Source organism: Colossoma macropomum, unplaced genomic scaffold (genome assembly GCF_904425465.1).
Source record: "Colossoma macropomum unplaced genomic scaffold, Colossoma_macropomum, whole genome shotgun sequence".
NCBI classification, from domain to species: Eukaryota; Metazoa; Chordata; class Actinopteri; order Characiformes; family Serrasalmidae; genus Colossoma; species Colossoma macropomum.
In genome coordinates, this window is record NW_023494804.1 from 32,823,635 (window position 1) to 32,838,591 (window position 14,957).

Below are 14,957 nucleotides of genomic sequence, written 5' to 3' on the forward strand. Positions count from 1 at the left end.
AGGTACATGCAGGTTGCTGTCAGGCGAATTAGATTTTAAAGCAAAATTAATTTTCTGATTTACCATCATTTAACCATTATCAGCATCATATGGGAAAGAGTGGAGCTCACTGATCACTTTTGGATAGTAAATGAAATACTAACCAAATGTCATTCCATGAAAAGAGTTTCATTTGAGAACATTCAGTGCAACGTATAAGTGGGAAAATCTGGTAATGAGTATCTTTTGAGCTGAAATATATTCTTTTTAAGTCCATCATTAACATAATATATGCTTTTTATTGCAAGTAAGATCAATCAAAAAAAAAAAAACTAAATAAATACTAAATAACAACCTAAATAAATATTTTTATTCGTCGTAGAAATATGACCATATGAATGCTAGGCGTGTCGTGTAGTGGGCGTGTCACCGTGTTGGCGCGCCTCCCGGTGGGCGGATGGTGCAGGATGCAGATGAGGGAGGCTGCTGGAGGACACGGCTCCTGATTGGCGCTGATTGGCGTCACCTGTTCGTAGTTGTGCTCAGAATTTAAATGTTTTCAGCTGAAGGCCGGTAAAGAGGTGGAGATTCCGTAAGAATAGCGTGATTATTTAGTTTGACCTGCTCTGCTGGTCCTTTTGTGTGTCTTAAATCTGCGCGTGGGTCATATTTGGTCATTTCTTCGTTTGTGAGTGGTCGCACAGGTTAACCCTTCACAATGCCGACCGAGAACCTGGGCGACAAACGCATGGCCAAGTTCAAAAACAAGGGCAAGGAGCCGACGGTGAGTTTTAAAGGGGAGCTCAGCCGTTTTTCACAGAATTCTACACAGTTAAAGCGTTGAGGTGCAAACAGACATTCAGAGACGTTTAACTTGAGATGCTCAGTTCTAGAGAAACTTGCCGAGTCAGAATCGTTCCCAGTGGTGGTGATAGGAACCAGACGTCTGAAGTGTTTAATGCCTCTGAAAACTCTCACAAAGAAAGTTATTACAATAAATTGTTAGATATGCTGCCTGATGTCTGACACATTGTTTTACGATAAATTTGTGGTAAAGTTTTGGCCTAAAATGTTTTAATTCGTTTATTTTAATCATTTCATGGTGGAGGGGTACATGCAGGGTGTTGTGAGGCAAAATAGTTCCTCAAAACTGTATTTCTTCAGATTTATGACTCTTGCCATCAGTAATACATATAAAAACTCAGACAGGTTGGTTCACTTGTGGTTTTGGATAGTAAACCACTAAAGTTTGTCTACAGTGAACCACTTCACATAAAGCCAATAACTAAATCTGTTCATCTTAAGGACTTAATTTATTTAGAAATGTGAAATTCCCCTTTAAGCTCCTATTTAAAGACCATTCCACAGACTTCTTTAGATGTTTCAAAGCGTCTGCACCTGATAATTGCAATGCAGCTCATTGTAAAGAAGGCTATTGACTTTACAGTGGTGGTCATAGGAACCAGGGGCTGGATCTTTACAGCATGGGCACTTTCTTCACTGTCTAAAACCACTGTGAAGCTTCTACATGTAATGATGTTTGGGGGCTATTTTGCCTTATGATGTCTGTGCCACTACCCAACGACTGGATTATGCATCTGACCATTTTGGACCAAAACCTTATCTCAACTATTGTAAAACCGCTTCACAGTGGTGGTGATGGGAACCAGATGTCCACCAGAGTTTAATGCCTCTAAAAGCTCCCTCACAAAGTTTATTACATGAGATGGTTACAATTATACAGCCTGAGGCCTGAGACGTGGTTTTACAATCACTGAGATCAGGTTTTTGCATAGTGTATATATTTTAAAAGCCATCCAGGGAGGAGAGGTACATGAAGGGTGCTGTACGACAATAGATTTTAAAGTGAATAATCTTCTGATTTACCACCAGTTAACCATTATTAGCAACATGTATAAAAGACTGGTCACTTTTGGATAGTAAATAAAATGCTGTCTTTTATTACTATGATGTCTGTGCCACTACCCAATGAGTGGAATATGTATCTGATTTGTTATGGACCAAAACTTTATCTCTGAACTATTGTAAAACAGTGTCTGTCTTCAGGCAGCTTGTTCATAACCATTTTATGCTGTACCTTTTTATGCAGGCTTTAAACTCTCCAGATGTCTGGTTCCTATCACCACCACTGAACAATTCTGTTTATCTAGGATGGTGCATTTTGCATCAAACCACTCTGAATGACTCTGTTTACATCTTAACCATTGAATTATTCAATTTTGCTTTGTCTTTGTTCGTTCCTGAAGAAAATGCGTGAACGCAGAGTGGCGGAGTGTGTTGAACTTCGTAAAGCACAAAGGGTGGAGAGTATCCTGAAGAGGAGAAACATCTCGTCTCAGCCCGATGAAGAGCCCCTGTCGCCAGAGTACAACACTGACAACCAACAGGTTAGTCACATGATTTCATTTTACCTTTAAATGTATTACGGTACTCTTACCTGATCTTTGTGTTGCTCGATCAGGTGATATCTGCAACAATCCAGGAGATTATCGCCAATGTTAGCAGCGACTGTCCTGAGAAACAGACACAAGGTTGTCAGACGGCCAGGTAGAGCTGCTTGTTTCATTTATCGTTATCTCTCGTGGGCTTAAAGTTCTTGAGCGTTTCATGGCCACGTTCTGCTGTCTGTTTAGGAAGCTACTGTCACGGGAGAGGAACCCTCCACTGAAGGAGATAGTGGATGCAGGCCTGCTGTCCCGCTTTGTGGAGTTCTTGGGCAGGAACGATAATCCCACTCTGCAGTTTGAGGCCGCCTGGTCCCTCACCAATGTGGCATCAGGCACCTCATGGCACACACAGCAGGTGGTTGAACACGGAGCAGTGCCTGCCTTCATTGCCCTCTTAGCCTCGCCCATGCTCAACATAAGTGAACAGGCTGTCTGGGCTCTGGGGAACATTGCAGGTAACACCTGTGACCACTTCTTGTTGGGGCAAGAAATGTCACACTTGTTTATATCTTTCAGTTGCTATTGGCACTTCTTGTTTGCCCCCCAACCCTCTTGAAGCATTAGGTGCAGGTTCCTGGGGTCCTTCCAGGCTTTGAAGTAACTTGGTTCTAAGTATTTTTAGAAAGCAGTGGCTGTCTAAGGGGTGTAACAGTCGTTATTGTATTAGACACAGTAGTGTCTGGATACATTAGCCTCTTATTCTCTGGGGTATATTTTGGTTTTTCCATCTGATTTTATGTGACCAAATCTTAAGGCAAATTATTCAGTAACTGCATGAAATGAATGTGAATTTTCATTTTATTTACTTATTTATTTTTGTAAAAGCTTCCCTCAAATTAACAATGTGTTATGATCACACACATTGCTATATGCTTACAACTTATTGCTGAAAGTCAAATCTTAGATGCTCTTTGTATTTTATAAAAATGTTTACAGAGCAGATCACTGAAGAGACGCCATCTGTTTATAGTTTATAGCACGGATTTGTGGAAAAATGGGTCAAATTTCAGTAGACAAAAAAATGTGAGTTCAGCATTTTCTATTATGAGGGTTTAAAATGACATTACCCCTCTATTTGACTGGAAAAGACAGTTACAGCTCTCATGACACCCACTTTTTGAATGTGGTTTATGAAATATGAAAGTTGTGAAGAATATGATGAAGTGCGTTTTGGAACCACTGGTGGTCCCAAAGAGTTTAAGAGGTTAATATAGCAAATTAATGGCTGAAAATACATACTTGCATTAATGTTAGTTGTGTTCAGTTTTGGAACAATTAGTATTAAGTACAATATTCAGATGTTTCCCTTGTATCCCGACTAAAGGCTCTAGTTACTGGCTAATGTTAGCCCTTAGCTGACACTAGTCGCAAGCTAACATGGTAGTCATGATACTATATGGGACAGCACAACTTGATTGATATATCTGTAGCTAAATGTGTCCAGTGTTCTTCCACAGGTGATGGCCCAGCATATAGAGATGCACTTATTGACTGCAATGTAATCCCTGCTCTACTGGCTCGACTGACGCCTGATGCCCCAGTAAGTCCATTACTGACCTGAACTTCATTCATAAAGCACAGGAAATGAGCCACTTTATTTTTCCCTCCAGGTTGGCTACCTCCGCAATCTGACATGGACCCTCTCGAACCTGTGCAGAAACAAGAACCCTTTCCCTCGCTTTTCTGCTGTCCAGCAGATGCTTCCCTCCATTATACAGCTGATTCACCATAGCGACAAATCCGTCTTGTCGGATGCGTGCTGGGCTATCTCCTACCTCACGGACGGGCCCAACGAGCGGATTGATGTTGTAATTAAGACTGGAATCCTTCCACGGCTGGTTGAGCTGCTGGGCTTTGAGGAGCTTGCAGTGGTGGTGAATATAGTTTTACAGAGGCTTAGAGTTAAATTGAGTAAACTAATTTCAGTTCTATTAAGGCAATGATTGTTACAAACTTTCTGAGGGAGGGGTGGGGCTGTGCACCTGATCAGACTCTTCTATTTTCAAAAACAGACTCCAGCACTGCGCTCCATTGGGAACATTGTGAGCGGCTCAGATCTGCAGACGCAGATGGCCATTGACGCAGGCGTGCTCAACGCGCTGCCTAAACTAATGCGCCACCCCAAACCCAGCGTGCAGAAGGAGGCAGCCTGGGCTGTATCCAACATTGCAGCTGGACCACGCCAACAGATCCAGCAACTAATCACGTGTGGTCTACTGGCGCCCCTTGTGGACCTCCTGAAGAATGTAGGTAGTGAAGGCTCCATTTACTGTATAGGTCTAAAAAAGATTGGGACAGTCTTGGGCAAAAATTAAAGCTAGTCTTAAGATTTTCATGGAAGTTCTCCACTGTTTGCTCCAATTCCAACTAAGGTTAATGTTAAAGATGGTAAGCCTGTTCAGGTATGTGTTGGATGTTCTGATACGTGCTGTTCTCCAGAAAACATGGGCTACGATTACGTTTTCAGATCTGATGTTTTCAGGGCTGTGTAGACACAAATCTGATCTTTTCAAATCTGACTTGAGCCACTTTCATATGTGGTCCTAGATCGGATACATACCCGATTCATGGCCATGTGACCTTAATGTGACGCTCAGATCAGAATTCGTGTCCTTTTTTCCATCATGCGCCATCGTTCAGCATTACCATGGCAGCGTTACCATCTCACCTTTTTCTCCTTCGTCTCGCTCTAATAATGAAGCTGAGAGCTGATCAGAGTTAATTATCTTCACAGCGAAGCTCGTTCTGCTTGTTAGTCTGTTTGATGCTGCATGTGATTCATTCACGTGACGTTACTGAGTAGGATGTGCGCATGAGGGTCGTTTCAGGACGCCGGTTCGTTCACATTAATGACAGATTTGAATCCCTTACCTAAACAAATGTGAACCATTGCATCAGAGATCGGATTTGAGCAATGTAGCAGGTTAACCTTGATCAGAATTCTAAACTCTAAGTGACGTGCTCTGAGACTACATTAGTTATAAAGGAGTGTCAGTTTTGGGATCATTCAGTCAGGTTTAAGGGAGGCACAGTTGGGATTGGCCAAGATCTGAGCTGGCAGACTTGCTCGAAGCATTAAAATGTAGGGGCATAATTATGCATGACCTGTTAAATAGCTGGTTGCCTTTCTTCTGATGTAGCACTCATTGATTCCTGTTATTTAAATGGTTTCTATGGTTTTAAATAGAAATATAAAATGCTAGTTTGGCCCATTTAAAAGCAAATGTTTTACATTGAAAGTTCAGTGAATAGAGTACTGGAAGTGTTTCATGTGTACGTTCACCCAACATGGTGCCGAATCCGAATAGTCCATATTCATTATCTGTGCAGTCCTAGTTAAGCTACAAGTCCTTCAGTGTGTTTGGCTGTTAAGTGTGTATTATAAAGAAACCTGCCAACTTGGATTATCTTTACAAATGTGGTGAATGGTTATGTGTATGTAGCCATTATTTACTATCCTGAACCTGTTGTTGGGGAGGGGGGCGGGGTTTGCCTTACTATGAATGCATTTAAATATTTTAGACCAAAACCTATATGGAACAATGCATCTGTCACAGTGTGACTCATGTATTGGCTTTAATTGTATTTGGCTTCTTCAGACATCATTTGCATAACCACTGTATTAGTTTCTCTCTAATGGTGCCTCTTGTATCAAACCACTCTGGTTCCCCCAAAGTAATCTTAGGAACATAACTCTTAAATGGCTGTGTGAGCATCTTACTGAACACTACCAGCCAAGATGATCTGGTGCCTTTAGGAGACCCAGTACTGTTACTGTTTACACCCTAACAGTGTAACTGCAGATATTTCAGAAAAATGGTACCCTTTAATTTAAAAATTCCCCTTTAAGAAAGTACCAGTGTTATCATGCATAACTTGACTTTGTCTGCTGGACACATCTTTCAGGCTGACTTTAAAACCCAGCGAGAGGCTGTCTGGGCAGTCACCAACTACACCAGCGGAGGAACAGTGGAGCAGGTAGTACAGCTCGTCAAGTGTGGTGGTCTGGAAGCCATCCTAAACCTACTTACAGTCAAAGATGCCAAGACTGTCCTGGTCATCCTGGATGCTGTCAATAACATTTTCTTGGTAAGGGTGCCATCAAGGACCTTATAGCAGTTGACATTGGATCTTCTGTATTGGTTGCATTACTAGCAGGAAAGCCATTTAATAAATGGGTGACCTGTTTGGCTTATTGACTGACCAAGCCTCCACTTGTTTCCCCAGGCTGCTGAGAAGCTAGGGGAGGTGGAGAAGCTTTGCCTGCTGGTGGAAGAGATGGGTGGACTGGATCGCATTGAGCTCCTCCAGAATCATGAAAACAATGCAGTGTATCGTGCCGCCCAAGGACTCATAGAGAAATACTTCAGCGAGGTGGGTTCACTGGAACAGAACTTCACTGAACCTGATGTGCTGCACAGAAATTGGGTTTGGTTGCATTTGTAGGTTATTTGAGCTGTACTTTGTACCTGTCCCCCTTGTCAAACTGCAGGATGGTGAAGATGAATGTCTGAAGACTGAAGCCACTGAAACGGACTTTGTTTTTGGACCAACTGAGGTTCAGAGAAGATTTGACTTTTGATGTGTCTTATGCATTTAAGTTATGGATTAAATAAATATTTTTGCAGTATTTGGTCACTTGTTTTTCTTTGGAATATGCCCAGCTGGCCAAAAACCTAGTACAAAGTACAGAGATGCACTGCACTTCTGTTTACTTTCAGAAGGCTGGATTGCATTCTGGAAAGTGTTTAACCATTTACTGCAGAAGTTATAAAATATTAGTGTTTTCAAAACAATGACTTTGGGGGTGGGGGAGTTTTTGCATTTTGTTGCCATATGGCAACAGCACAGGATGGGACTGCAGTTTGCAGTGCATAAAAAGAAGGGGGTGTAAAATTGCACTGCAGTAAAAGCTACATTCATCATCCAGGCATGAGGGGAAGTGCATAATAGTGATAAATTCTTATTTATCTAAACTGGTTTTGCCTGTGAAAGAAATTGTAACTTCTATTTTATGTGTAAACAGTATTCTGCCAGAATCAGACCACCTATTAATGTGGTTAATTTTCAATGCAAGAAGCCTTTGTGTAGAAGGGCTGTGGCAGAAAACATTTAACTATACAGCTAAATAGCCCATCTTGGTATTTCATGTCTATCCTTTTTGCCTTATCTGCCATTCTTGTCTTCAGATGACTTAAGATTCCTTCATGGAATCAATTTACATCTCAGATGTCCAGTTAGTGTTCTAGTGCAATTTTAACAGCTTCTTGATTGTACATCCTTTTGGACCCATAGCACTGACTTGTCTTCACAGTGTAAGGATGGACAAACACCTGTTGTGTGTGTTTTTTTTTTAGTTCCATGTGGTTTTGTTGTAATACTGGACAAGAAAAAGGTTGAATTAAGTCACTAAACTTTTACTACATAGTGCTGCCATATGGCTACAATTAGATGAATTTGTATAATACTGTATAACCCTATATTCCCTGACCACATGTCTTCCTGTTGTCTGTATAATAGTGATCATTGTGGTGGTCTACCAGGTCTTGCACAGTTGTTAGGAGTCACTTTCTGACATTTTAAATTCTACTTTTGGAAACTTTTTTTCCCCCCATATTTTTCTTTTGACCTTACTTATGCAAATGGATTATTTTCTCTAATCTCAGAAGTATCTCCTTTTACACATCACATCAGATTTCTCATGATGTAGATGCACATAAGGAACCTAAAGCGTGACTGGGTAGTTGTAAGAATGTCTCTGAAAGGGAACAGACGGTCAGTGACGAAGAGCTATACCTCTGTAAAGTGTCAGTAGGGTGTAAAGTAATGAGTAGACAAATTAAATACTGACAGATTTGATAGACTTCAGTGTTGGAGGGTTTTGTATAATTTTCTGATAAATGTTTTCTGCTTTTCCCCCTGATACGGAAAAAATAACTTGGCCATTTTGACTAAACATATAGAGAGGACTAACATGGGTGAAGATATACAGACAACAGGAAAAAGTATACTGTATTACACAAAGCCTTGTTTCCTAAAGTAAACAAAAAATTAAGTCAGACTTAAAAGTAATTGATGCCATATGGCAACAATGCAGTAAAGAGTTAAAGACTTAATTCAACCTTTTCACCTTCTTTTGTTTCCTTTGTCCACTATTATACTGCAAAACTTACATAGATCATATTTTTATTGGACATTAACCAATTTCTACATGGCTACAGATGGGCTAAGTGGTGGTTTAACTCCCATCTCCAATACATGCTTATTCTACTAAAAAAGTAGACCCGTCTCAAACGACATGCTTCTATGAATCATTTTCAGCAATGAATCTAGGGGTGTGAGTGGTCCGACCTTTAATAAACTCAGTAATTGTCGTAGGCAAATCTTAAAACATGGAGGGAAAAACAGGAATGTGTATGTGATACAATGATAAAATCAAAGATGACAAAAGCTCTGTTTCAATGAAGATCCGAAGACCTCCAATATCTCCTGAAACTGAGTTGACAACAAAGGGACAATAGCATACCATCGTCGCTTTCAAGTTTATGTTAAACTGGCTCTGGAACTCTCAAGCTCCAAGTGTGGAAAATGTGCTGGCTGATGGTGCAAAGTACCAAACAGCCACTCTTAAAAACCTACTACAATCATTACTGTAATTTCAAATGATATTCTTTGGAATGTGAAAAGCTAAAAAGCACTGTCATGTTGCAAACTGCAATGACATCAGGACATGTAGAAAAAAACTCTAGTCTTCACAGAAGGAAACGCTTTCATGCACCTAGTCATCTTCCTGAACTTCTCGCATTATAGAATCAGTTTGAAGACTTCATACAGTACTTCACTGTTGCTCTTGCATGTTTGTTTAATCGTCATCATCGTCGCTATCGCTTTCTTTCTTCTTCTCCGGTTCTTTGGGCGGACTGGTCACAGGTGGAAGGTCCAGCCGTCCCCAAGACACTGGCTCGGCTTTCTTCAACACAATCTCGATCTTAGCAGCCATCATGTTCATTGTGCTTTTGCTTATGTCGATGACCTACGGCAAGAAGAATGAAAAAATTTCTTTGATGTATATAAGAAACTAATTTGGTGTTTAATTATTCAAATAAACGTTTGCTATGATAACTAAAATCAATACTTACACCCCATAAGATGATCTTCTGTTCGAATTCCTTGTCTCCATCAAATATAATGTGAATATCCAGCTGAAACAGAGAGAATGGCTTTTAGAATGAAGCTGGTTTTTGAGCTTGTTACTTCAGTAAAGGCTTCTGGCTCAGTTATTCTTAATGGCTATTCTGCAATGACAACTTAATCAACATTAAACATGTCTGAAAAAGGACTGAATGAAATTTGGCAAACACCATGACTGTAACTGCAGGAAAACAGTGTAACATTTTGTGTCAAAGTTGACCAAACCACTGAAACCATAACCTAAAACTGCAATATATTATTGCACATACAGGAAATAAATACTAAACTGTACCACAATTATAAAAACAGTCATAAATGTTTCAGAAAGTTATGTCAGGTTTTTCATATTGTGGTGATTTCTATATTTTGGGCTATAACACATCATAGAAGAAAACAAGACATACTGTGGTGCTGTTCCCGTCCACATAGCTCAGTTCAGGGATGGAGTTTTTGGCGTAGACAGTTATGGTGACTTGACTCCCTGTTTGGTGCCAATCAAACCTGCATGGAACAACCTTTTTACCCTGTGAACATACAAGAACACTGAATCATTAATACAATATACTTGAACAGTGTTCCTGGAGGAACCATTTTCAGTTAGACAGATTTGTGTTCAGTCATCTGAGAAAATTTTGTTTCAAACAAAAGATTTTAACTACTTTTACACTTCCACACTGATTGGTACTGGAGGACACTGCACAAATTGTTCTCATAGTATTGTGTCAGTATCTGTGATAGTTAATATTACAGGGCATGAACAGAAACGCACCATGTCCTTCTTGCGCCACAGATGCTTTCCTTTGGAGCATCCCTCTTGTGAAAGAAAAGTGTTGAAGTCAGATGTTTTCCTCTTGCAGCAGCTCCAGTATTTCATCCTTAGAAGATGAGAAAAAAAATTAGCACACAAAAACATAACACATGAGGAATTATCTCTCTGGTTTCACCTTACACTGTGTAATATTTTATACTGGCTATGCTATTAAAGAAAAATAAATTATACTATTAAGGTTATCAATCCTTATGGAAGATATAGGGGAAAAGCCCATAATAAACCCACAGACTGTATCCACCAACTTTTTAATTGTGAAATACCTTAAGTACTAAAAATAATGGGCATCTAGTAACACAACTTTGTTTATTAGTATGAATTTTGAGCCAATTTCATTACTTTAGTGTACTTGAGATATTGGTGTAAATGTGGATGGACTGTCCTGAGGTCACCAATTTTGTGAAACAATGTTAAAGTTCGTACTGTTTATAAACTAAAGATTAAAATGTAGATTAATGACAATTAGTGGTTGAAAATACAGCATTCCAGTTTTATAATTATTTAATCACCACAAACAAACAATTTTTCCTGTGTTTTTCAAAAGTTCGCAATTGTTTCGATAGTGGGTTTAAATGGTACACCATCATGACTAAACCTTACACATATGCTAATTATACTTTGGGACAAACATGTTACTTTGTCAAACTTTCAAATGCATCAATTATTGTGGCAAGAACTAAAACGCTAAGACTAGTCAGCTAGTTGCCTCAGTAAGAAACAGCCCCAGCTTGAATGAATTAAATATTAATGTTTGTTTTGTTCCCACTTTTTCTGTTTGTTATTACTCCCATGAAATAGTGTTTGTTGTTCATAAGATTAGCAATGATTAAAATGAATAATTTTCTAAAAATAAATTATCTAAAATAAAACGCTGGCTGAACTTTTTACAGACACAAGCCCATTTCAGACTTTTACTTTATTGCATTATTTCTTTTTAATAAAATCATAGAAAACTTGCCTATTTGAGTCAAATGAGAGATTAATATTTAATTTAATTATATCACTAAAACCTAGAAAATCCTAATAAAGACAATGTTCTCTTGGTTTAGGTGGACTTACTGGGGGCTTTGCTCCAATTAACATATAATTATAGATAATTTATGAGTGAGCTGTTTACCCTTCATGGAAGATGGGGACTCCAGCATGAAAAGAGCAGACTTCTTCATCACTCTCTGGTCCATTGAAGGTCTGAGAAAAAGAATAGAAAAGAACAAATCATTACATAATTATTCACTCGAAGTTCAGGAGAGGACGCATTACTGCAGAAACCTTAATTAGCGGAGGACAGTACCTTAGTGCAGCCTCCATTTTTACAAGATGTTCCAATCTTAATTTCGTCTCCTTCCTCCTCTGAAAGACAACAAAAAACGGTCAGATAAACAGTGTTTCTGTCAAAAAAAACAAGAACACACCAATTTCACAGCTGGGAGGTTGTGTGCGCAGAGTTATAAAAATGGCTCACCTTTTTTGTCGGGTGCATTTTCAGACAGCTTGAGCTTTTCTAAAGCCTGTTTGAGTGAGGCAGAGACCTTCTGCTGAAGTCTTGAGATGGGTTCATCCGGACTGAATAAACAACAGTAAGAGATTGTTACGTGTCTCGTCCTAATGAAGTTGTCAAATTTACGTTTTTATTTCAATAATAAACACTTTGTAACATGTTTCTGCTTAGGGTTCCACACTGTGATCCAGGTGACTTCTATTGTGGGCAGGACTGTCTAAACAGTAATTTCCTCTAGCTCAGTGGTTCACAGTCCTGGTCCTGTAGTGCCCCTGCCCTGCATAGATGGGTGTTATCTCTTCTCCAACATACCTGATATTAACTAATCAGATGATTCTCAAATGATAGAGCAAGCATTGCACCTAACAGTCGCTCTACTAGTTAAGATGACCTTAACCCTTAAAATGCGATTGGGGAAACTGGGGTGAGCTCATTAACAAGCCCTGAGCTGAAGTCTAAACTACTAAACTGTACAGAGCAAAGGTTTTCCAGGACAAGGAGCATTTCTTACAAAGCAGAATTTCTTCCTTAGCAGCAAACTTGAAACTTACTTTGATCTAACCCCAGATTTTTTTTCCCCCTCATGATAGATAGATAGATAGATACTTTATTGATCCCGAAGGAAATTTAGCACATTTGATACTGGCTGACTTTCTACTGGGACACATCACCAACTTCTGCTGCATGTATAACCTGCTCTGGGGCAGGTTAAGTTTGGGATTATGTAAACAGCTCTTAGACGAATCAGTGCCAAGGGCAGACTCTCCAGTGGAGGCATACTCCTAGACCTTTTGGGGTCACTTTTTTTTTTGCACGAATTGCAGTGGTGCAATGAAAGACATCAGATATTAAACTGTTCTGTACTCCACATGTACTTAACACACTAAGGTTCAGTTTTCAAAACAGGAATCAAGCATAGTCCTGGACTACACAGCATTCTGTAAAACCGTAGTCCTGGACAAGACTTAATCCCTGTCTAGAAAACCACTTAGCTACCCATTCGTAACATTTTGGCAAAGCCACCACATAATAAAAAAAAGAAAAATTGCTTTTCAACACAGAAAAAAGGTTATTATAATGGAAAAAGCCCCACTCACACAGTGACAGCAGTGACAGAGTTGCTTTATGCCATTAATTAATAACTGCTTTTCTTCACACTTTCTTGTTTCTGAAAAAGCAGCTATTCAACTCCCCTCCACGTTTCACATGATTGTCAATTAAACGTAATGCTTCTATGCATGTGCACAGGGTTTAAACACCCTTTCTAAAAATGAGTTAACCACAACTGCATTTGTTAGGCTTCGAGAAGCTGAAACTTAGTTGTATGTGCTTTGTGAGACAGGCCCCAGGACTGAGAATCCCAGCTCTAACTCTGTAAATGTTACTGTAATACGTAAACGTTGCGCTGAGTAAACTGCTTCACCTTGGCCGCCGAAAACATTCAGCAGGTTTTGGTGCTTGGACGATAGACTCAAAACACTTTGGCTTAAGACCATCCACATCCTTCTTTTCTCCAGATGACTTGACTTCAGGTTTGACAGGCTCGGGGGGCTTCTCCTTGTTATGAGGGCCTTTTGTACAACCCTGAGAGAAATTCAGAAACAGTCAGAACTATCGATTTCAGCATTACTTCAGGTTCGCTCAAGCCAAAATAAGCACGCTCTGTCTCAGAGCTGTTACTCACAGCAATGCTAAGGAAATCTGAGAAGTCAGTTGTTCGTCTCTTACAGCAGGACCAACCCTGATGAGAAACAGAAAAGAAAAGTATGTGTTAAATAGGTCTTCGACTAAAGAATGGTGGAAAAGGTAATCTGATGTACTTAAAGTAATTCGCCTGCCTTTTCCTAACAGTTACCTTCAGTGCATCATGAAAAACTGGTACTCCAGGGTGATAGGTACAACCATCTGTGGGTAGAAGGTTTTAACGTTAATGTTAGTAACTTAAAAACTTGGCAGGAGGCACATAGCTTCAAATAGATACTCACAACTTGCAGACAAATGACATAAATGAACTTTTTTAGTGCCACACAATTTGCCCTGCTCGTTATCTGGCTAGCTAGCCTACCTACAGTCTCTTTCTATGGCAATTAGCAACAACCAGAACGGTACTTGGTTAGCTAGGTTAAGTATCTCACGTTTATATATTCAAAAAAGACTCAAAATGATCAATGTGTTTAACTGTAAGTGCTCAGTCCACGTTAGAAGTATACCATTAGCTTAGCTTAGCTAGCTTAGCTAACCTGAATGGCTCTAAGCATGTCAACTGTTCGTTAGCTTCTAGTTAGCTGTATCCTCAGAGCGGACTGACTCACCTTCTGGATTGTTTTCGGGGTCGAAACGCTGTCCACATCCCTTGTTGTAGCAAAGGACAGACATTATGAAGCTACAGCAGTCGTACACTCGCAAATAAAGCCAAGTTCAGCCTCGGCCGGCGGCTGCAGGCTTGGGTTTGTTCTAGAAAGCTACACGCGGCTCCGCACTCCGGCTATCACATCACAGCCGCCAAGCGCTTCCTTCTCCGGAGCCGGAGCCTTTCGGTAATTTCCGTCAGCTGTCGGGCGCAGTCGGGCTCGTTCGTGCCCTCAACCATCCCGTCGCTGGAATGAATTGCTGCTGTTTGGGATGCCTGCACATACAGGCACAGTGTGCATTAATCACGATAATACATTTTACCGATAGAGCCAGTGTAACTATATTCACCTCGCAACAACATGGTAAATATATATGCTAATTAAGGTAAATAGAAATAAATAATATTATATATAATAATATATAAGTATTACTTTAATCTCTTTCCTCGTGTGATTTTACGTTATTTTTTTATTTATTTATTTTTTTATTAAACGATGATGTCTGCTGCCGGGACCACAGCGCCAGTCTCGTTTGCGCATTCAGGGTTATGGTGGCTCGGGAGCGCGCTCCGGGCGCCGTGCACGCCACCGAGATTACTGAACTGAGGGCAGCAGCGTAGTCAGTGTGAACGTACCGGGAC

The 14,957-nt window shown here is 40.0% G+C and overlaps 2 protein-coding genes across 2 annotated transcripts; one reads left to right on the forward strand and one right to left on the reverse strand.

Annotated features, from left to right (window-relative positions):
• The first annotated feature begins 562 nt into the window (after positions 1 to 562).
• On the forward strand, positions 563 to 7,077 carry kpna7 (karyopherin alpha 7 (importin alpha 8)). The gene is made up of 10 exons (XM_036595193.1): positions 563 to 763; positions 2,247 to 2,387; positions 2,462 to 2,547; positions 2,634 to 2,902; positions 3,905 to 3,987; positions 4,058 to 4,321; positions 4,460 to 4,693; positions 6,354 to 6,536; positions 6,675 to 6,821; positions 6,940 to 7,077. The coding sequence occupies exons 1-10, from the start codon at positions 698 to 700 to the stop codon at positions 7,027 to 7,029; spliced, it is 1,563 nt and encodes a 520-aa protein (XP_036451086.1). The 5' UTR covers positions 563 to 697; the 3' UTR covers positions 7,030 to 7,077.
• A 1,234-nt stretch (positions 7,078 to 8,311) lies between these two features.
• chordc1b (cysteine and histidine-rich domain (CHORD) containing 1b) lies at positions 8,312 to 14,479 on the reverse strand. Its single transcript, XM_036595194.1, has 11 exons — positions 14,278 to 14,479; positions 13,821 to 13,870; positions 13,650 to 13,706; positions 13,389 to 13,549; positions 11,930 to 12,030; positions 11,759 to 11,817; positions 11,585 to 11,655; positions 10,408 to 10,513; positions 10,043 to 10,162; positions 9,587 to 9,649; positions 8,312 to 9,480 (listed from the first exon to the last, which is right to left on the reverse strand). Exons 1-11 carry the CDS (start codon positions 14,339 to 14,341, stop codon positions 9,310 to 9,312), a joined length of 1,023 nt encoding a protein of 340 aa, XP_036451087.1. The 5' UTR covers positions 14,342 to 14,479; the 3' UTR covers positions 8,312 to 9,309.
• Between the last annotated feature and the right edge of the window lie 478 nt (positions 14,480 to 14,957).

What these genes read in the sequence shown, in the direction of transcription:
- kpna7 (XM_036595193.1), top strand. Translation starts at nt 698, where the DNA reads ATGCCGACCGAGAACCTGGGCGACAAACGCATGGCCAAGTTCAAAAAC. An exon ending in TTGTGGACCTCCTGAAGAAT is followed by an intron (nt 4,694 to 6,353) that starts GTAGGTAGTGAA and finishes CACATCTTTCAG; the next exon opens with GCTGACTTTAAAACCCAGCG. An exon ending in CTGTCAATAACATTTTCTTG is followed by an intron (nt 6,537 to 6,674) that starts GTAAGGGTGCCA and finishes TTGTTTCCCCAG; the next exon opens with GCTGCTGAGAAGCTAGGGGA.
- chordc1b (XM_036595194.1), bottom strand. Translation starts at nt 14,341, where the DNA reads ATGTCTGTCCTTTGCTACAACAAGGGATGTGGACAGCGTTTCGACCCC. An exon ending in GAATGTTTTCGGCGGCCAAG is followed by an intron (nt 12,031 to 13,388) that starts GTGAAGCAGTTT and finishes TTGTTTATTCAG; the next exon opens with TCCGGATGAACCCATCTCAA. An exon ending in AAATGCACCCGACAAAAAAG is followed by an intron (nt 11,818 to 11,929) that starts GTGAGCCATTTT and finishes GTTGTCTTTCAG; the next exon opens with AGGAGGAAGGAGACGAAATT.